General features: G+C 41.4%; 2 protein-coding genes across 3 annotated transcripts; one reads left to right on the top strand and one right to left on the bottom strand.

Moving 5' to 3' along the window:
• Positions 1-398: 398 nt before the first annotated feature.
• Positions 399-8,813, top strand: LOC120028355 (protein NipSnap homolog 2-like). Its single transcript, XM_038973573.1, has 10 exons — positions 399-510; positions 2,582-2,721; positions 2,944-2,989; positions 4,025-4,119; positions 5,492-5,562; positions 5,847-5,987; positions 6,292-6,323; positions 7,327-7,421; positions 7,603-7,686; positions 7,796-8,813. The coding sequence occupies exons 1-10, from the start codon at positions 419-421 to the stop codon at positions 7,858-7,860; spliced, it is 861 nt and encodes a 286-aa protein (XP_038829501.1). The 5' UTR covers positions 399-418; the 3' UTR covers positions 7,861-8,813.
• Positions 8,814-9,445: 632 nt separating this feature from the next.
• Positions 9,446-21,584, bottom strand: LOC120028356 (phosphoserine phosphatase-like). 2 transcript variants are annotated; one of them, XM_038973574.1, is made up of 6 exons: positions 21,237-21,462; positions 14,933-15,076; positions 14,615-14,749; positions 14,244-14,389; positions 10,594-10,742; positions 9,446-10,106 (listed from the first exon to the last, which is right to left on the bottom strand). In XM_038973574.1, the coding sequence occupies exons 1-6, from the start codon at positions 21,290-21,292 to the stop codon at positions 9,996-9,998; spliced, it is 741 nt and encodes a 246-aa protein (XP_038829502.1). In that variant the 5' UTR covers positions 21,293-21,462; the 3' UTR covers positions 9,446-9,995. The 2 variants fall into 2 exon arrangements, with proteins under 2 accessions (XP_038829502.1, XP_038829503.1); XM_038973575.1 differs by lacking the exon at positions 14,933-15,076 and having other exon boundaries at positions 21,237-21,584.
• Positions 21,585-21,818: the final 234 nt, after the last annotated feature.

Raw genomic sequence — 21,818 nt, 5'->3', positions numbered from 1 at the left:
ATCATAGAAAATACAGTAGATATATTCAGTCAAGCAAAAAAAAAAGAAGTGAAGTCTACAAAGAAGAGGAACACACACACCAGTCTCCTTTTTAAGTTTGTATGTAAAAACTGTAACATAGTACCGAGGACAGGTGGTCCTCCCCTGGTCACACCATTCATTTGTTGGTGTTTTACTACCATCTGGTGGCTTCATTGTAGACAAAGTAATAATAGTGTTTTTGCATAAGACGGAGGTGTATTCATTACAGAAACCGTTTATCGTTTAAGAACCAAACGGAAGCAAACAGAACAAAACGAGAGGTTCTATTGGATAAATTCAGCTAGGTCCCGCCTCGTTTGTTCCGTTTGCTTCCGTTTAAGAAACGTTTTGCAACCGATTCGGCGTAATGAACACGCTCCAGCGTGATCAATGGAAGATGGCGACGCGAGTCCTTCAGAGATTTGGCAATGGCCTGAATCAGGCAAAAAACACGGCCCAGTCAACAGGACAGACCGTCGTTTTATCCAGGTGTGACTATTATTACTTTGCACGTTTAGGATTTAAAGCGTTTGGGTTCTGACTTTTGTTCCATTGACGAGTTTGGAGAATAGAGGCTCCCACTGACTCGTCAATGCTATGCTGCAAGTGTTCAGGAGTGAACCTGAACAAATGACTGCTAGCAAGCTAGCATAAATAGCTAGCCAGTGAACTATTGGCCTGTAGTCTATTTGATAAGCTACAAATTAGTGCACCTTCTAATTTGAGCTATTCTAAAATGGTTACATTCTTGAAGTTAATGCACGGCATACCCAGTTACTAGTGTACGTGTCTGTCTAACTGAATTATTATTACACTTACTCAAGGTCATTATTATAAAGGTAGGGCTACTGTTGTGGATATACACTACATGCCCAAAAGTATGTGGACACCTGCTCATCGAAGATCTCATTCCAAAATCATGGGCATTAATATGGAGTTGGTCCCCCCTTTGCAGATATAACAGCCTCCACTCGTCTGGGAAGGCTTTCCACTAGATGCTGGAACTTTGCTGCTGGGACTTGCTTTCATTCAGCCACAAGAGCATTAGTGAGGTCGAGCACTGATGTTTTAGGCCTGGCTCGCAGTCGGCGTTCCAATTCATCCCATAGGGGTTCGATGGGGTTGATATCAGGGCTCTGCAGGCCAGTCAAGTTCTTCCACACCGATCTTGACAAACAGTTTCTGTATGGACCTCGCTTTCTGCACAGGGGCATTGTCATGCTGAAACAGGAAAGGACCTTCCTCAAACTGTTGCCACAAGTTGGAAGCACAGAATTGTCTAGAATGTCAGTGTATGCTGTAGCATTAAGATTTCCCTTCACTGGAACTAAGGGGCCTAGCCGGAATCATGAAAAACAGCCCCAGACCATTATTCCTCCTCCACCAAACTTTACAGTTGGCACTATGCATTGGGGCAGATAGCGTTCTCCTGGCATCTGCCAAACCCAGATTTGTCCGTTGGACTACCAGATGGTGAAGCGTGATTCATCACTCCATAGAACGCGTTTCCACTGCTCCAGAGTCCAGTGGCGGCAAAAACTTTACACGCTTGGCATTGTGCATGGTGATCTTAGGCTTGTGTGTGGCTGCTCGGCCATGGAAGTCCATTTCATGAATCTCCCGACGAACAGTTCTTGTACTGAAGTTGCTTCCAGAGGCAATTTGCAACTGAGCGCAGACGATTTTTACATGCTACACGCTTCAGCACTCAGCAGTCCCGTTCTGTGAGCTTATGTGGCGGCGTTGCTCATAGAAGTTTCCACTTCACAATAACAGCACTTAAAGTTGATAACAGCACTTAAAGTTGAAAGGGGGAAGGACATACATTTGATAAACTGGCTTGTTGGAAAGGTGGCATCCTTTGATGGTGCCAGGTTGAAAGTCACTGAGCTCTTCATTAAGGCCATTCTACTGCCAATGTTTGTGTATGGAGATTGCATGGCTGTGTGCTAGATTTTATACACCTGTCAGCAACTGGTGTGGCTGAAATAGCCGAATCCACTAATTTGAAGGGTTATCCACATTTGTGTATGTATATATATATAGTGTAGCTTACTGTATTTTGCATGACATTAATTTACTATGTTACTACATCAGCATTTCTTTACCTTATGTCAACTAGTCAATGATGCATCGTTTTTATTTGAATCATTTTTAGTTCATAAGCACCATGATTGCGCGTGTGTACTGTATGTGCAGCAGTGGTAGTCTGTGGCAAGCTGTAACTATCAATGCTTGTTGTTTACTTTGGAAACAGCCAGAGACATGCAAGAAATGGTACTGCATGTAGGAAACTAATGTGCATTTTCTCAAATATTGTGTGTAGGCAGCTTGGGCATCAACATCATACAGTGCATGTGTTACTGTTATTATTCTTAGATGGACCTTGCTGTCATAATTCACCTGTAAAGAAATGTGGAATACATGCATGGGCAGATCTGACTTCAACTCACTACTCAGCAGTGAAATCCTTTGCTGCAGGAATAGATGAGTCACTTTCTTCATAAGATGTCTCCGTTCACATGTGTATTAACACTACCATCTGTGTTTTTTTCTCCAGGGGGTTGTCAGCGTCAACCCATAGGAGTCGTGAAGACAGCTGGTTCAAGTCGCTATTTGTGCGTAAAGTTGATCCCAGAAAGGATGCCCACTCCCACTTGCTTACCAAGAATGAGGAAAGCAACCTCTACAAAATCCAGTGTAAGTTGTGCTTTACTGTAACTTGTTCACTTTAATCCAAATTACTTTTTTTATTTCTGAGTTTTGAGTGCAGTGTAATAACCATAAGCATAGTGTAGAAATGTGTAATTACAATACTTGTTTCACTGTACTTACGGACCTTGACTGTAATGTAAAGTGTGACCAATTTAACCCCTTCCAACACAGAGGGCACTATGTCTAATAGAGCTTGTTCTGTTACAGTCCATAATGTGAAACCAGAGTGCCTGGATGCCTACAACCAGCTTTGGTAAGTAAAATGGACCTTGTTCAGTCTAGACCTTTATACCTGAAGCCGCTCAAGTAGTAGCCATACTGAGGGTAGTACTGTCCCAAATGGTTGTTTAATTTGGTTGTTGAGTATGTGTGATATGTAAGGTAAACAGTAGTAGTAGCTGGGATATTATGACTGCACAGCTGGTGTCACCAGTGGGTTGTGCATCCTTACAGAAAAAACACATGCTTTCATGAGTGGAAAATCACATGATGTGAAAACATGTGTTCCAAAGACACGTTATCACATGTTGCCACATGTTATCAAATTAACGTCACATAAGAGCACGTGAAATTCATGTGGTTTTTCCGTAAGGGCAGAGTTTAGCCAAAATGTCTTCAGTTTTATTCCTGTGATGCAATTGACACACTGGCATGGCAACAGTGTGTAGAATAATTTATCTATGCTTATACTTAAGATGACTCAATCATAATAACCTTTTACTTATCGTAAAATCTGCACAACTGGTTTAGACACAGAAGACACAGCCAAAATGCATATTTTAAACATTTGGGATGGGGATTGTTATAGAGCATTCTATTTAGCTGGGAAGTGTATGTTGAAGTCCTAAGAGAAACCTGACAAGAAAGCTGCAGTGGTGTCTGTGCTAACATCAAATTATTGCATCCAGGCATCAATAATAACAGTTCATCTGTTATAGTCATAATAAGTCACATTTTTATATTATATATCAAACAACTATTATAAGGGGAATGGGGGTACCTAGTCAGTTGCACAACTGAAGGCATTCAACCAAAATCTGTCTTCGGCATTTAACCCAACCCCTCTGAATCAGAGGTGCGGGGGGCTGCCTTAATCGACTTACATGTCATCAGCACCCGGGGGGCAGTGGTTGTTGGGGGTTAACTGCCTTGGTCAAAGGCTGAACGGCAGATTTTTCCAGCTTGCTGACTCAGGGATTCGAACCACCGACCTTTCGGTTACTGGCCCAACGCTCTTAACCGCTAGGCTCCCTGGTAGAATGTGTTTGTTATTGTTTTCCCTTGACAGTGAGGAGACCCTGCCATCTATCCATAATGATAAGTACTATCCCTGTGAGCTGGTGGGTACCTGGAACACCTGGTATGGAGAGCAAGACCAGGCTGGTAAGAATGCTGGCAGCAGAGTACACACTCCTCCACTTTCTAGTCTAGTTGAACTGCACATTCTCTGGAATTGGCACACCTGTAGGGATATGCAACCTTAGTTCAGGAGAAATGGCCTTCATTGAACCAGTCTCGCACATTTTCGTAGTGATATGATGATTCAATTAAGTCGGCGTTACACCCACCTGGCAATAATAACAAAGCCTGCAAACAGTGCTGCGCGATTAACCAAAATGTTGGTTATTTTTTTACTTTTTTAAAACTAATCACAGGAGGTTGGTGGCACCTTAATTGGGGAGAACGGACTCGTGTTAATGACTGGAGCGGAGTATGTGGAATGGTATCAAACACATGATGTACAGGTGTTTAATGCCATTCCATTTGCTCCTTTCCAGGCATTATTATGAGCAATTCTCCCCTCAGCAGCCTCCTGTGCAACTAATTGACGAATGTTGGTTCAATTATTTGAATACCATTTCATTAGCTTTTTTCTGTGAGCTCAATGCGCACATTGCACAGGTTCTCTAGAGTTAAATCAAATCCAGCCTGATCGGTGCAATGTAGTAGGGAGTTGTAGTTTCCAACAGGCCAATATTCTACATAGTTTAGCACATAAAACGTGGTAATTAGCTACAATGACCATAATCCATTGTGCATATACTTGGCCGGTCTGTGTTTCTTTTACGCCTGCTACAGAAGAGAGAAGAATGTGCAATCGTGAGGTGATATAGAGAGCAGCTGTTACCTCAAAATACATGATATAAGTGATTAATAGTTGGTATTCAGCAGTCATAAAAGTATGCCTTATTTACTTTGAAGAACTACAAAATAATGATTTTGTCAGAAAGCATAGGCAGCAGCTCTATAGAGATGAGATGTTGACTTGGAATTAAATAATAAAGTAATCAAATTAAACAAATGTAATATACACAACAACTGAAATAATGTATTCAAGGAAAGTAATGGGCAGTCACTACCTGCTTATCACTTAATGGTTATTAAGTAATAAGAAGTCTTTGGGCAGTCACAACCATCATGGGACTTGTATTAATTGTTTTATTCTGTGTTACAGCAATCAACCTAAATAATCTAAAACTGTGATTTATAGTTTTTATAGTCGAACCGAAACCAAAGCGACCTCAAAAAGCACTAATTGCTCAGCACCTGCAGACATCTACCTTTCCAGGACCAGTGTTGCCTAACCCCAGCCTACCCATGTCATGTCTACACATGTTGTCCATAGTTACCTGGCTGTTGGTTTTGCATTGCTGAAATAATGCCCTTACACTTATCAGAAAGATTATGGATATGTCTCTGAATATGCTTATTATTTATTGCTTTGCAAAATAATTGCTGTTGTGTGTTTTTCCAGTACATATGTGGCGGTATAGAGGAGGATACCCAGCTCTGACTGAGGTCATGAGCAAACTTCGGCAGAACAAGGTAACAAACTGTTCCATGGCTGTCAATTCCTCCCCGGCACCATCTAGAAGCCTTCACTTTGAATATAGTATTCTAGAATATAGCTTCATATGCTAGTATTGTCTGAGGTTGCCTGTCACATTAACTCATATACTGAGCTACTGGGTGTGCTGGCTTTTGCTCCAGCCCTACTATAACCCCTGGCTTATAATCTACAGCTAAAGAACCCTTCTCTAGATAGACAGTGCGGTATCATATGTGCTTATTGATGTGAGGTTGACACCCAGATTGACGTTCATCCACAGGAGTTCATGAAGTACCGGGAGGAGAGAGGAAAGATGCTGTTGTCTCGTAGGAACCAACTGCTCCTGGAGTTCAGCTTCTGGAATGAGCCCATCCCCAGGAAGGGACCCAACATCTACGAGCTCAGGTCCTACCAGCTCAGAGTGAGTACTGAGTGACTAAACCTCATTAACCATAGTACTACTAGGGGTTTAGTTTAGGATGGTGCTATATTGCTGAACAAATATGAATCACCATGAGATAATGCAAAAGGTGGGCAATTGTTGACATAAACATTGGAGAGTTTGTGTATGCTCTATGGAAACATTATGTTCATAAATGTAGGCTTATATTGCAATCCATGTGAAAGGGACATTATGATTAATTTTGAATCTTGGAGGAAATTGTGTCACACTTTGATATTCCTGTAAAATACAAAACCTTTTTTCTCATGTTTCCTTTTTCCAGCCTGGCACCATGATTGAGTGGGGTAATTACTGGTAAGGCAATCTGATGACATTTGAATTACTCATCATCTTTACTTTCAGCATATAGTTTATTTTTCGGTTAACACTTTCTTCCCCACTTTCTCCTTAATAAAAGCTATTCCAGAGAGACGCTATTTTGATACTCTGTTAGATCCCAGAGTGCACAGGACTTAAAGGGAGATTATACTATTGTCCTTGCTATTTTCAGATTGAATTTAGTTGTTTACTTTCAACAGGAGCCTATGAGCCTGGATGACTCCATTCTCTCAGGTTTATGTTGAAAACATTTGTTTGTTTATGACAAATATTCTATATTTCAATGTTAATTAATTGTTCTGAATTCTTCAAACTTGTCTGCCAAAATATGTTTAATTTGTGACTGTGCGTACTCTCTCTGATTTTATTTAATTCAGTAATTGTTCAGAATTATCAATTCTAATTGGGGAAAATGTCATTAAAAAAAAAAAGTCATGCCACATTGTTAAAACAACATGAGCAACATGAATTAAGTCAGTATGATTTGGCTAATCAAAATTACTGTACATGATTGGAATTGATATGATTGTATATACAATGACTAATGGGACTGGTTCAGAGCCAATAATGAAATATCTCCAACCCCACACCATACAATTAGCAGTCTCAATGCATGAGTACATCCAATCCAACTGTCTGTATAGCCAACCGGTTCTGCCAAACTGGAATGATAGTTTTCAAGCAAGTTCAATCAAACCGTATGAGTAGTCAAATGAGTGTCCAAACAGTCAACATTGGTTGAGACACCATATGCACAGTAGCCCATTATAATTGTATATGGCTGCTGTGCTCGCCTCTTTGACAGGTCATCATGACAAATAAGAATATGTTCTTAATTGAATACCTGTATAAAGTAAGGTTAAATAGATATAAAAATTATAATCTGCATGGGGTGGCATTGAGAAAATGTGAAGATGAAGCATTGGTTGTGGGGAATTGTTGTGACTGATGCTGTGATTGGCCTTGTTGTTTTCCCAAGGGCCAGAGCTATTGGCTACCGCCAGCACAATAGTGAGGCTGTCGGAGGGTTCTTCTCCCAGATCGGAAACCTCTACATGGTGCACCACCTCTGGGGTGAGGCCAGGCAGACCAGCTGTATTGCTCCTCTCCTTTCCTCTCGTTCATTCACACAGATCAAAAATTCTTGTAGCCTCTCGTACTAGGCTTTTAGGCTATCTTATATACAAAGCTGTTATTCTTTTTCTAAAAGAAGACTAACATTAATTTTATAATAGTGTTTCATTGTTAATTTCAGCTTACAAAGACCTTGAGGCCAGAGAAGCCACAAGGAACGCAGCTTGGCAACATGAGGGTTGGGATGAGGTTGTGTATTATACAGGTCAGCAAAATCAGTTATGCAGTGTACTTTCACATAGTTTTTTCATTTAAAAAGTGTGCACACTATGAATTACTTTGGACTCTCATCTGATCATGTATCTCTGTTTCAGTTCCTCTCATTCAGCATATGGACTCCAGAATCATGATCCCAATGAAGGCTTCCCCACTGCAGTAACCTATGAGAGAACACAGAAGGCCGAATGCCAAACCTCACCTGTTTTAAATGTAACAAAAAGTAAAGAATCTCATTGCTGTGGTCTCAACCTCTAGTTAATGTTGCCAACCAACCCCCCTCTGATTTGGTTTGTCTTTTACTTTACCCATTTCTGACTTTGCACCAGCAAGCAATATTTGGTACTCAAAAAACATCACTGAGACACAGGAGGTTAAAATATCGTATCCCACCTTGAAACTGTTGGCTAAAATACTCTTTCCATAATTGGAAGAACTGTAAGGCGCTGGCACGAGAGCTTAACACTGCTTTTTTGTCCTTGGGAGACAGGATGGGCAAAATCAACATATTGAAACCTCCTGATAGTGGTTGGGTGGAGAACTGATGTCCAACATACTGGGTCATATTAACACTGGTCACTTGGCCACAGCTGATCTAGTATATATTTTTTTAGAACCAACCAAAGTGCTGCTTTGGAAAGAAGGCTAGCCTAGCAGTGTGTTCTGTTTGCAGTGAATAAGAATTGGGCAACTGGGGCACGACTTGACAAAAAAAAAATCACTATAGATGCACAATGTGTGATTTAGCGGTTATTTTGTTTATTTAATGTAAATATATGAATCACATTGTTGCATTGCAAAATTACACTTTTGGATGAAATCTGATCTAAGAAATGCTGTTACTGATTAAAACAGAGTGCTAGAAAGACAGTCCGAATGGCAAAAAGTGCATTGTTACTGTATTTTGTCAACAGAATATCTACTTAATGGTCAATTATGTAACTTTTAAGTGAAGGCACTGAGCGGGATTATTTCTTCTTGGGATAATTTGTGTATTAGTATTGTACTGTTAGACATTTACTGCACTGCTGGAGCTAGAAACAAGCATTTCGCTGCACCTACATTAACATCTGCTGTTCTGTACGCGAAAAAATAAACTTGGGATTTATTTGAGAACTGGTATGATGAATACAGAGCTAAAGCCCATGCCTATTTTAACCCTAAATGTCTTCTGTGAATTTTTTCAAGTACATGTATTGATTGCAATCGTGGGCATCCTCCCTATTTCTTTCTCATCTGCAATTATCTTGACGTGTTATTGTACTGGTTTAGTGAACATGGCTTGTTTTAATCTTGTGGAGAAGATATTGCCTGGTTTGTCCAGTTTTATCAGATCTAACATGTTTTCGGTTAGGCATAATGAATAATCTGTTCTGTAAAGTGTTAAACCACAAGTCTAATATTATCATGGAATATTTCTGTGCCCAGGTACAACTACCAATGTACTGAAATGAAAGTCTAATTGTGGAGTCATGCTGCTACTCATTATGATTTTAAAAGATGTTTAAGGGTTGATAGTAGCATGCCTCATACTAGTTTTTATTCCCTGATTTACAGGGTATTTATGAAAGGTGGCAAGAATTGCCAGCACAAAGTTATTCAAAGAGAAACTCTGGTAACTGGAAACTGCTGCCCTTTGTTGCCGGACTATGTGCTAGCCAGTACAATATGGATGTGTTTGTCATTGTTTAGTGGATGGTACCATGAGTCTGACACAAGAAAACAAACAATTAAATGACCACGCACACTCAGAACTGCATATTACACTTTTACTATTATTAGTGTCAATAGCAAAATTAAAACATCTATACATGCACATTTGATGGCACATATTGTACAATGCAGTAGTTGTATTATCCTGACCACTAAAGTGTTGAAATGAGGACAAAACCACAAAAGTGCAGTTTAAAACATCCAGGATTGGGGTCAATTCAATTATTCCGGAATTAAACTTATACTGAATTGAAATGGAATTGACTCCAACCCTGCTCAAATCCCTCCAAAAATAATAACATTTGGTTAACCTGAATTTTTTTAAATTAGTAGAAAAATCAACAAGGGTCAAACCCAAGAAGACACTATTGTTGTGGAAACATTTTAATTAAAACATTTTTTTTTTTTTTTAATCTATTGACTGGAGGAAGAAAAAGTGTGCACTGGATAAAACCAAAAAAGGCACACCATTAGGTGAAAATAAAACACTGATGTTAGCAAAAATAAAACATGAAAATAAAACACTGATGTTAGCATTAGTAACAATAGTTGTAAGAGGTTTCAGGTTTGTATGTTATTTCTTTGTTAAATCTTCTCCAGTTCTTTTAGCAGCTCTCCAAAACTTGTGACGTACCACAAACTTTTCTCCTTTACTTGCTGCCTGACCACATTTCCACCAAATCCAATGAATGCATTCTGAAAAACAAAACAATGTGCTGAGGAAAATTGCTTAAAAGGCAACCAGTGTCCATTATTCCAGTGTTACTTTACATTATAGCTGCCTTTAACACCTGACAATCTGGTACTGGGGTGTATTCAGTATTCATTAGTCGCAGACCGTAGCAAAATGTTTTGCAATGCAAACTTGAGTTGGACAAATTCAGGTAGGTTCCTCCCCGGTTCGTTCCATTTGCTTCTGTTTGGTTCCTAATGAAAAACCCCTGTAATTGTGTCTTTGAAAAAGGCACTTAATAATTAACTCCTCCACAGGCACTGCTCCACCTAAAATGTGTTGTGTGTGTTTCTGTGGTGTCTATGAGTGTTGGGAGCAGAGAAAAAATACAAATTTCCTTCACAAGATCGATAATAAAGTATTCTATGACAGAAAGCTGGAGATTACATAAATAACAGCTTTAAATACTAGCTTGTCACCTGTCTTAAAATGTATTGACAAAACACTTACTGCAGGGGGACAGGCCTCCAGATCTGTGGCTCCATCGCCAATCATCACCACGTTCTTGAAGCCGTGCTTCTCCTTGAGCATGCTGATCACCTTCCCCTTCCCATCACTCTCAGATGTGGGCTGGGTCTCGTCAAAGCCAGCATACTCACCTAGGAGGAAAATATTACGGTTTGAAATAGTAAAGAATTCCTCCCTGTAGAGGCCAATCTACTGCTTGCTTGGCTGAAACCAGCCCTCTGAAGTTAAGTTCAAGTTTTATTAAGTACAGTAAAATGCTTCACTTGCAAGCGCTACCCAACAGTGCAGTAATCAATATAAAAATAGTACACTGCTCAAAAAAATAAATGGAACACTAAAATAACACATCCTAGATCTGAATGAATGAAATATTCTTATTAAATACTTTTTTCTTTACATAGTTGAATGTGCTGACAACAAAATCACACAAAAATTATCAATGGAAATCAAATTTATCAACCCATGGAGGTCTGGATTTGGAGTCACACTCAAAATTAAAGTGGAAAACCACACTACAGGCTGATCCAACTTTGATTTAATGTCCTTAAAACAAGTCAAAATGAGGCTCAGTAGTGTGTGTGGCCTCCACGTGCCTGTATGACCTGACTACAACGCCTGGGCATGCTCCTGATGGGGTAGCGGATGGTCTCCCCTCCCAGACCTGGACTAAAGCATCCGCCAACTCCTGGACAGTCTGTGGTGCAACGTGGCGTTGGTGGATGGAGCGAGACATGATGTCCCAGATGTGCTCAATTGGATTCAGGTCTGGGGAACGGGCGGGCCAGTCCATAGCATCAATGCCTTCCTCTTGCAGGAACTGCTGACACACTCCAGCCACATGAGGTCTAGCATTGTCTTGCATTAGGAGGAACCCAGGGCCAACCGCACCAGCATATGGTCTCACAAGGGGTCTGAGGATCTCATCTCGGTACCTAATGGCATTCAGGCTACCTCTGGCGAGCACATGGAGGGCTGTGCGGCCCCCAAAGAAATGCCACCCCACACCATGACTGACCCACCGCCAAACCGGTCATGCTGGAGGATGTTGCAGGCAGCAGAACGTTCTCCACGGCGTCTCCAGACTCTGTCACGTCTGTCACATGTGCTCAGTGTGAACCTGCTTTCATCTGTGAAGAGCACAGGGCGCCAGTGGCGAATTTGCCAATCTTGGTGTTCTCTGGCAAATGCCAAACGTCCTGCACGGTGTTGGGCTGTAAGCACAACCCCCACCTGTGGACGTCGGGCCCTCATACCACCCTCATGGAGTCTGTTTCTGACCGTTTGAGCACACACATGCACATTTGTGGCCTGCTGGAGGTCATTTTGCAGGGCTCTGGCAGTGCTCCCCCTGCTTCTCCTTGCACAAAGGCGGAGGTAGCGGTCCTGCTGCTGGGTTGTTGCCCTCCTACGGCCTCCTCCACGTCTCCTGATGTACTGGCCTGTCTCCTGGTAGCGCCTCCATGCTCTGGACACTACGCTGACAGACACAGCAAACCTTCTTGCCACAGCTCGCATTGATGTGCCATCCTGGATGAGCTGCACTACCTGAGGCACTTGTGTGGGTTGTAGACTCCGTCTCATGCTACCACTAGAGTGAAAGCACCGCCAGCATTCAAAAGTGACCAAAACATCAGCCAGGAAGCATAGGAACTGAGAAGTGGTCTGTGGTCACCACCTGCAGAACCACTCCTTTATTGGGGGTGTCATAAGGATATCATAAGGTGAATGCACCAATTTGTAAGTCGCTCTGGATAAGAGCGTCTGCTAAATGACTTAAATGTAAATGTAAATGTGTTGTTTAAGTGTTCCCTTTATTTTTTTGAGCAGTGTATAACTAATGCAAATAAAAAATATACAGTACCAGTTAAAATTTGGGACACATACTTATTCAAGGGTTTTTCTACATTTTTCCTATTTTCTACATTGTAGAATAATATTGAAGACATCAACACTGAAATAACACAACACATAACCCAAAAAGTGTTAAACATGAAAATATATTTTATAATTTTAGATTATTCAAAGTAGCTACCCTTTGCCTTGATGACAGTTTTGCACACTCTTGGCATTCTCTCAACCAGTTTCATGATGTAGTCACTTGGAATGAATTTCAATTAACAGGTGTGCCTTGCTAAAAGTTAATTTGTGGGATTTATTTCCTTCTTAATGCGTTTGAGCCAATCAGTTGTGTTGTGACAAGGTAGGGGTGGTATACAGAAGATAGCTCTATTTGGTAAAAGACAATTTTATGGCAAGAACAAATAAGCAAAGAGAAACAGTCCATAATTACTTTAAGACATGAAGGTCAGTCAATATGGAAAATGTCAAGAACTTTGAAAGTTTCTACAAGTGCAGTCACAAAAACCATCAAGCAACTGGCTCTCACGAGGACCGCCACAGGAAAGGAAGACCCAGAGTTACATCTGCTGCAGAGAAAAAGTTCATTAGAGTTACCTGCCTCAGAAATTGCAGCCCAAATAAATGCTTCACAGAGTTCAAGTAATAGACATCTCAACATCAACTGTTCAGAGGAGACTGTGTGAATCAGGCCTTCATGGTCAAATTGTAAAGAAACCACTACTAAAGGACACCAAAAAAAGAAGAGACTTGCTTGGGCCAAAAACCACAAGCAATGGACATTAGACCGGTGGAAATCTGTCCTTTGGTCTGATGAGTCCAAATTTGAGATTTTTGGTTCCAACCGCGTGTCTTTGTGAGACGTAGAGTAGGTGAACGGATGATTTCTGCATGTGTGGTTCCCACCGTAAAGCATGGAGGAGGAGGTGTGACGGTGCGACGGTGTGGGGGTGCTTTGCTGGTGACACTGACTGTGATTTATTTCGAATTCAAGGCACACTTAACCAGCATGGCTACCACAGCATTCTGCAGCGATACACCATCCCATCTGGTTTGCGCTTAGAGGAACTATCATTTGTTTTTCAACAGGACAATGACCCAAAACACACCTCCAGGCTGTGTAAGGACTATTTGACCAAGAAGGAGAGTGATGGAGTGCTGTATCAGATGACCTGGCCTCCACAATCACCCGACCTCAACCCAATTGAGATGGTTTGGGATTAGTTGGACTGCAGAGTGAAGGAAAAGCAGCCAACAAGTGCTCAGCATATGTGGGAACTCCTTTAAGACTGTTGGAAAAACATTCCAGGTGAAGCTGGTTGAGAGAACGCCAAGATTGTGCAAAGCTGTCATCAAGGCAAAGGGTGTCTACTTTGTAGAATCTCAAATATATTTAGATTTGTTTAACACTTTTTTGGTTACTACATAATTCCATATGTGTTATTTCATAGTTTTGATGTCTTCACTATTATTCTACAATGTAGAAAATATAAAAATAAAGAAAAACCCTTGAATGAGTAGGTGTGTCCAAACCTTTGACTGGTACTGTATATAATAAAGAAAACACAAGAATTATATATGCAGGGTCAGTGCCAATACCAAATGTACAATGTGCAGCGATACTGGAGTGAGAAGATAGCCACCCGTTTTTGCTTCCAGTCGTCAAACCAAAATAACCCATAATATTCAAACATTAATGATCATACAGTAATCAACTACAGTTCATCCCTGCAACAGTGTGAGGTGATTCTGATGCTGCTCTGATCTGCTCTTACCATTGAAGTAGAACTTGAGGCGGTTGGCATACACGTGATGGAGGGGAATGCTGAGTTGAGTGGCAACATGCTCCACGATACAGCGGAAACCGCCAGAGACCAAGAACACCTTCACGTTGCGCTGGTGCAGAGAATCAACAAGCTCCCTGGACAATGGATGGAATTGTGTCCATTTATTCTACAACATGCAGAAATTAGTACAGGTTTCATAAGCAATTGTGCAACTTGAGGTTAGACACCCAGCTTGAAGAGACTACTGGAAGTTCAACAATTTTTATGTGCGAATGACGATAAATTACAATAGCCTCTGCTAATAATGAAAGTGTTGAGTAGGAAAAAAAATAGACCAATTGAAATCAGCAACCACTTACTTAATACCTGTCGTCAACTGGGGAGGGTGGTCAGTTATCAGTTTGTTCACTTGTTCCCTCGAGCATCGGATGATTGACAGGCGCTCTGTCAGAGCGGTTTTAAAAGTCACTGACCCCCCCATGGCCTTGCGAGTCCTGAAATGAGAGAAACTTCAATGTACTCAACAAATATGTTGAGAATGAAACATTTAGAACATAACATGTAGAAAATTATGGCACAGAGAAATTTACAGGGGAATGTAGATGGGCCTAGATAAACGAGAGAAGAAAGCACATGCTTTTCATCTTAAAATCATTATGAATTGCTACACAACATACATTTCTGTGACAGCATCTCCAACCCCGCAAAATTTGGCTAGCTCATCAATGCCTTCTTCTCTGATAACAGTGCTGTCAACATCAAAGCACACAGCGTCTGCACTCCGGAAGATTTCCTTTGTCTGTGATAAAGTTGTCATTATGCTGAAACAAAAGCATGCAGGAGAGACAAAAACATAATTGATTGTTTAACTGACAGTGGTAAGTTCTATTTGAACAGGACAGTACATTGAAAGTGCATCAGATAACAAGTAATTCAATTTGTCAATAGTATACAGTTACAGAGGTCATGAGAAGGGAAAAGCAAAGCCTTAACTACTTGAGCATGCATGAAGCATGCATGAGAGCATCAGCTGTTCCGGACGACTGTGTAATCACACTCTCCATAGCCGATGTGAGTAAGACCTTTAAACAGGTTAACATTCCCAAGGCCACAGGGCCAGACGGATTACCAGGACGTGTACTCAGAGCATGCACTGACCAACCTGTCCCTGACCGAGTCTGTAATACCAACATGTTTCAAGCAGACCACCATAGTCCCTGTGCCCAAGAACACCAAGGTAACCTGCCTAAATGACTACCGACCCGTAGCACTCCCGTCTGTAGCCATGAAGTGCTTTGAAAGGCTGGTCATGGCTCACATCAACACCATTATCCCAGAAACCCTAGACCCACTCCAATTTGCATACCACCCCAACAGAACCACAGATTATGCAATCTCTACTGCACTCCACACTGCCCTTTCCCACCTGGACAAAAGGAACACCTACGTGAGAATGCTATTCATTGACTACAGCTCAGCATTCAACACCATAGTGCCCTCAAAGCTCATCACTAAGCTAAGGACCCTGAGACTAAACACCTCCCTCTGCAACTGGATCCTGGACTTCCTGACAGGCCGCCCCCCAGGTGGTAAGGGTAGGTAACAACACATCTGCCACGCTGATCCTCAACACGGAGGCCCCTCAGGGGTGCGTGCTCAGTCCCTTCCTGTACTCCCTGTTGACCCATGACTGCATGGCAAAGCACGACTCCAACACCATCATTAAGTTTGCAGACGACACAACACCGTCAACGATGAGACAGCCTGTAGGGAGGAGGTCAGAGACCTGGCAGTGTGGTGCCAGGATAACAACCTCTCCCTCAACGTGATCAAGACAAAGGAGATGATTGTGGACTACAGGAAAAGGAGGACCAGGTTTAGTGGAGCAGGTTTAGAGCTTCAAGTTCCTTGGTGTCCACATCACCAACGAACTATCATGGTCCAAACATACCAAGACCGCTGTGAAGAGGGCACGACAATGCCTATTCCCCTTCAAGAGACTGAAAAGATTTGGCATGGGTCCTCAGATCCTCAAAAAGTTATACAGTTGCACCATCGAGAGCATCCTGAATGGTTGCATCACCGCCTGGTATGGCAATTGCTCGGCCTCCGACCGCAGGGCACTCCAGAGAGTAGTGCGTACGGCCCAGTGCATCACTGGGGCCAAGCTTCCTGCCATCCAAGACCTCTATACCAGGCGGTGTCAGAGGAAGGCTCTAAAAATTGTCAAAGACTCCAGCCCACCTAGCCATAGACTGTTCTCTCTGTTACCGCACGGCAAGCAGTACCAGAGCACCAAGTCTAGGTCCAAAAGGCTTCTTAACAGCTTCTACCCCCAAGCCATAAGATTCCTGAACAGCTAATCAAATGGCTACCCGGACTGTTTGCATTGTCCCCCCCAGCCCCTTTTTTTACACTGCTGCTACTCTCTATTTATTCTCTACCTACATGTACATATTACCTCAATTACCCCGACTAACCTCTGCCCCCGCACATTCACTCTGTACCGGTACCCCCTGTATATAGCCTCTCTGTTATTTTATTGTTGCTCTTTGTTAATTAGTTATTTTTCTATTTTCTTAATTTTTGCTTTTTTTACTTCAGTTTATTTTAGTAAATACTTTCTTACCACTTATTTTTCTTAAAACTGCATTGTTGGCTAAGGGCTTGTAAGTAAGCATTTCACTGTAAGGTCTACTACACCTGTAGTATTCGGCCCATGTGACAAATAAAATTTGATATCTTCTGAGAATCATTCCCCCGAAAACCAGATAACGGTTTTGATTGAATATGGTAATATATCTGCAACTGCTATATGCATTGAGCGTTAATACTAATATGCATGCAATAACATTGGTTGATACTGAAAATATATATATTTTTGAATGCCTAAATCACTTACACTTTCTTTGACATTTAGCTAACATTTCAACCTGGACATAGTAAACGTAAATCTGTCTCCCTCCGTATGATATGTTGTTTTGTATGGTATGTATTAATTTGTGGATGTCCATCATCTATTTCGTATATGTTACGAATTACAATTCGTATGATGTGTTATGAATTGTAATTCATGCAATATGTTAAGAATTTGCAATAGGTATGATATGTTAAAAAACACCCAATTTGTTGTGGCTGACGTTAGCTAGGTGGCTAATGCTTAACGTTAGCTAGGTAGCTAATGTTAGCTAGGCTAGTGGTTAGGGTTAGGAGTTCGGTTAAAGTTAGCATGTTAGCTAACCCTTCCCCTATGTACACTGAACAAAAATATAAACACAACATACAACAATTCCAAATATTTTACTGAGTTACAGTTCATAAGGAAATCAGTCAATTATAATAAATTCATTAGGCCCTAATCTATGGATTTCACATGACTGGGAATACACATTTGCATTAGTTGGTCACAAATACCCATTAAAAAGAGGTAGGAGCGTGGATCAGAAAACCAGTCAGTATCTGGTGTGACCATCATTTGCCTCATGCAGCACGACACATCTCCTTCACATAGAGTTGATCAGACTGTTGATTGTGGCGTTTGTAATGTTGTCCGACTCCTCTTCAATGGCAGTGCGAAGTTTCTGGATATTGGCTGGAAGTGGAGCACACTGTCATACACATCGTTCCAGAGCATCCCAAACATGCTCAAAGGGTGATGTGTCTGGAGAATATGCAGGCAATGGAAGAACTGGGACATTTTCAGCTTCCAGGAATTGTGCAAAGATCCTTGCTACATGGGACAGTGAATTATCATAATGAAACATGAGGTGATGGTGGTGGATGAATGGCACGACAATGGGCCTCAGGATCTCGTCACGGTATCTCTGTGCATTCAAATTGCCATTGATTAAATTGAATTGTGTTTGTTGTCCGTAGCTTATGCCTGCCCATACCATAACTCCACCATGGGGCACTCTGTTCACAATGTTGACATCAGCAAACAACTTGCCCATGTAACAGTATAACTTTAGTCCGTCCCCTCGCCCCGACCCGGGCGCGAACCAGGGACCTTCTGCACACATCAACAACAGTCACCCACGAAGCATCGTTACCCATCGCTCCACAAAAGCCGCGGCCCTTGCAGAGCAAGGGGAACCACTACTTCAAGGTTTCAGAGCAAGTGACATCACCGACTGAAAGGCTGCTAGCACGCACCACCGCTACCTAGCTAGCCATTTCACATCGGTTACACCCACATGACACCATAAGATGCTTCTGCCATCTGCCAAGTAGTTGAAACCATGATTAATCCGTTAAGAGCACACTTCTCCAGCGTTTCAGTGGCCATCGAAGGTGAGCATTTTCCCACTGAAGTCAGTTACAACGCCAAACTGCAGTCAGGTCAAGACCCTGGTGAGGACGATGAGCATGCAGATGAGCTTCCCTGAGGCGGTTTCTGACAGTTTGTGCAGAAATACTTCAGTTGTACAAACCCCAGTTTCATCTGTTGAGCTGTCCGGGTGGCTGGTCTCAGATGATCCCTCCCGCAGGTGAAGAAGCCAGATGTGGAGGTCCTGGGCTGGCGTGGTTACACGTAGTCTGCGGTTGTGAGGCCGGCTGCACGTACTGCCAAATTCTCTAAAACAACGTTGGAGGCGACTTATGGTAGAGAAATTAACATTAAATTCTCTGGCAACAGCGCTGGTGGACATTCCTGCAGTCAGCATGCCAATTACACACTCCCTCAAAACTTGAGTCCTCTGTAGCATTGTGTTGTGTGACAAAACACCACATTTGTGAATTATTTCAGGAAACTAGGCATATGTTGCACATCACTACTTCACAGGAGAGGCATTTTTTAAATCAAAATGCGTTTTTAGGCAAAAATGCCTTCTGGAACTTTCATGTGCCTTAATAACAAATGTGTATGCCATTTGTAAATACGAATACAAATTGTTAAATTATGAGCTTACTTGTTTTAGCCACTGAAAACGGCAGGAACCTTCCCACTAGCCATGATTGGATGAGATAATGGTAGGGCTGGACATGCCAAGAGATGAGTTTGGATTGGTCTGCCATGTATCACGCTTCTGTCTATAATGAGCTGCTAAGTGAGTAATCTTTACTAACACATATTTTTTTAAAGATAGCTCTCCACTTTCTGGAGGACTCAATACCCTATGGAAGCAGAGTGTTATAGCTAAGGAGATGGAGAAAATTCAGATGTTTGATTGCAAATGCGGAGGGAGTCGAAAAGAGAACACAGAAAGTTGTTGTACAATTAATTACATCTTCAAACTAAGGGCAACCATGGCATCCGTGACAGAAATGGAGAAGCGTTCATCCATGTATTCAGGTAAGAGAGTCTAGCTAGCTACATTTTCAGATATTCTACGTTTCTAATTTTGTCAGAAAAAAAATGCAATTGCAAGTTAAGGCGTACTGTTAGCTAGCTAGCTAACGTTACGTGTATGATCTGTGTAGTAATAGTATTCGTATCTCAGAGCCATTTGTGTTGCTAGTTATAGCCTAATGTTAGCTAACTTTGAACCTAGTTGGTTAATGTTTAGCTACCTGTAGATTCATTTCAGCTAATGAAACATGGGACCAACACTTGGCGTTCATATTTTTGTTCAGTATAGTTGCAAAGTTGCTAATATTGTCTGTGATGAGATTCAAACACACAACTGTTGAGTTGCTAGACATTTGCATTAAAATGCCCACCCATCCCGACCAATCACCCTCCTTTCGTTTTTGCCTTAAGTAACCTTCTGTCTTTTGTAACCATACCAAACGTAACATACTGTATCGTACTGATTTCAGTGTCCAGAGTTTACATTTACCATGTTATGTCTAACTATGAGACCAGGCTGAACATTTGGCGACAACATGAAAAATTAGATAATGTGATCAGCTCAAGCATGCGATAGTATCTGTACCATACATGATTCCCGTGTGGCTCAGTTGGTAGAGCATGGCGCTTGCAACGCCAGGGTTGTGGGTTCAATTCCCACGGGGGGACCAGGGTTCAATTCCCACGGGGGGACCAGGATGAATATGTATGAACTTTCCAATTTGTAAGTCGCTCTGGATAAGAGCGTCTGCTAAATGACTTAAATGTAAATGATTCATTGATAGATACAGTGCAACAATCTGATTTAACCAGTGGTGTAAAATACTTATGTAAAAATACTTGAAAGTACTACTTAAGTCGTTTTTTGGGGGAGTATCTGTACATTACTTTACTACATTCTGAAGAACAGTATGTACTTTTTACTACCTACATTTTTCCTGACACCCAAAAGTACTCGTTACATTTTGAATGCTTAGCAGGACAGGAAAATGGTCTAATTCACACATTTATCAAGAGAACATCCCTGGTCATCGCTACTGCTTCTAATCTGGCGGATTTAAACACATGCTTCGTTTGTAAACTATGAGCGTTGAAGCGTGCCCTTGGGCGTGCCCTTGGCTATCCGTAAATAAAAAATAATTTAAAAAATGGTGCCGTCTGGTTTGCTTAATATAAGGAATTTGAAATTATTTAAACTTTTAATTTTGATACTTAAACCAAATACGTTTAGACTTTTACTCAACTAGGATTTTACTGTGGGACATTTACTTGAGTCCTTTTCTATTAAGGTATCTTTACTTTTACTCAAGTATGACAATTGGGTACTTTTTCCACCACTGAATTTAACAACTTTACCTTATATCATCTATTGTTAAAAATTACATCGAAATAACCAAGTCTGTTGGTGCAACGTTTAGTTCTAGGAGCTGGCAGTAGAAACAAAGAACACAACAGCACCCTGGCCTTGGAGAAAATCATCCCGCAATTGAACTGTTGCGTAACACTCTCCTCGAGAAAAAATGAATTGCATGCGCTAACGGTAATGAATGCCATTGCCAGATTGCGTTTTCACTGCAATACATTTGTGCTCGGTTGGCATCACATAGCAAAACAATAGAGTTCATTTGAAATCATGCAATGCGTTACATTATGTATCAATTTAAGGACAATTTATAAATCTGCATTACCTGTACAACGTGTCCTTGATGGTGTTAAATGGTACTCTTCGTGTATTTTTTGGCATGTGCTGGAACTGCAAGCTAAATCTAATTTATTCAATAAGAAAACAATTTTGTGCAAAATGTTCTTGGTTGCTAAAGTGTTGATATGGCACTGTCCCCGGTTTCAGCATTGTCCGACTTCCCAGATGCATTCAATAGGTTCACTGGTGAGGAAGAGAAAGCTGAGCGAATCAAATGAAAGCCGGTACGTGAGACCGCCCACTACTGTTTCCTTTTACGTAACGTTAGTTTACCCACTACGCAGTGGTGGCCTAATGCCACGATCAGTATAGCGACCCCAATTGCATTGTCTTTTTGACAGTGTGACCAATGACATCTCTTTTTACATCTCTTTTTACATCTACATTTACATAATTTGCTTTTTATGTTCATACTCATAACATTTCATTTTACACATGTGCAATACAAAGTTGTTGCTCATGACGGTAGAGCTTAGAAAGGCGCAGTGCACTTTTAAATTGATTTATAAATCACATACATTTATAAACAGCTCAATTTGAACAGATTACGACTATGTCCCGTTCAGCG

The sequence above is a fragment of the Salvelinus namaycush genome, chromosome 34 (genome assembly GCF_016432855.1).
Source record: "Salvelinus namaycush isolate Seneca chromosome 34, SaNama_1.0, whole genome shotgun sequence".
Taxonomy (NCBI): Eukaryota; Metazoa; Chordata; class Actinopteri; order Salmoniformes; family Salmonidae; genus Salvelinus; species Salvelinus namaycush.
Note: the sequence above shows the minus strand (reverse complement) of the source record. Positions and strands in the feature narration are given on the sequence as shown.

Coding starts and splice junctions, on each gene's coding strand:
- LOC120028356 (XM_038973574.1), bottom strand. CDS start 21,292: ATGCCAAAAAATACACGAAGAGTACCATTTAACACCATCAAGGACACG. Junction 15,077..21,236: donor ATCAAGGACACGTTGTACAG/GTAATGCAGATT, acceptor CTTTTGTTTCAG/CATAATGACAACTTTATCAC. Junction 10,107..10,593: donor TGGAGGCCTGTCCCCCTGCA/GTAAGTGTTTTG, acceptor TTTGTTTTTCAG/AATGCATTCATTGGATTTGG.
- LOC120028355 (XM_038973573.1), top strand. CDS start 419: ATGGCGACGCGAGTCCTTCAGAGATTTGGCAATGGCCTGAATCAGGCA. Junction 6,324..7,326: donor ATTGAGTGGGGTAATTACTG/GTAAGGCAATCT, acceptor TGTTTTCCCAAG/GGCCAGAGCTATTGGCTACC. Junction 7,422..7,602: donor CATGGTGCACCACCTCTGGG/GTGAGGCCAGGC, acceptor TGTTAATTTCAG/CTTACAAAGACCTTGAGGCC.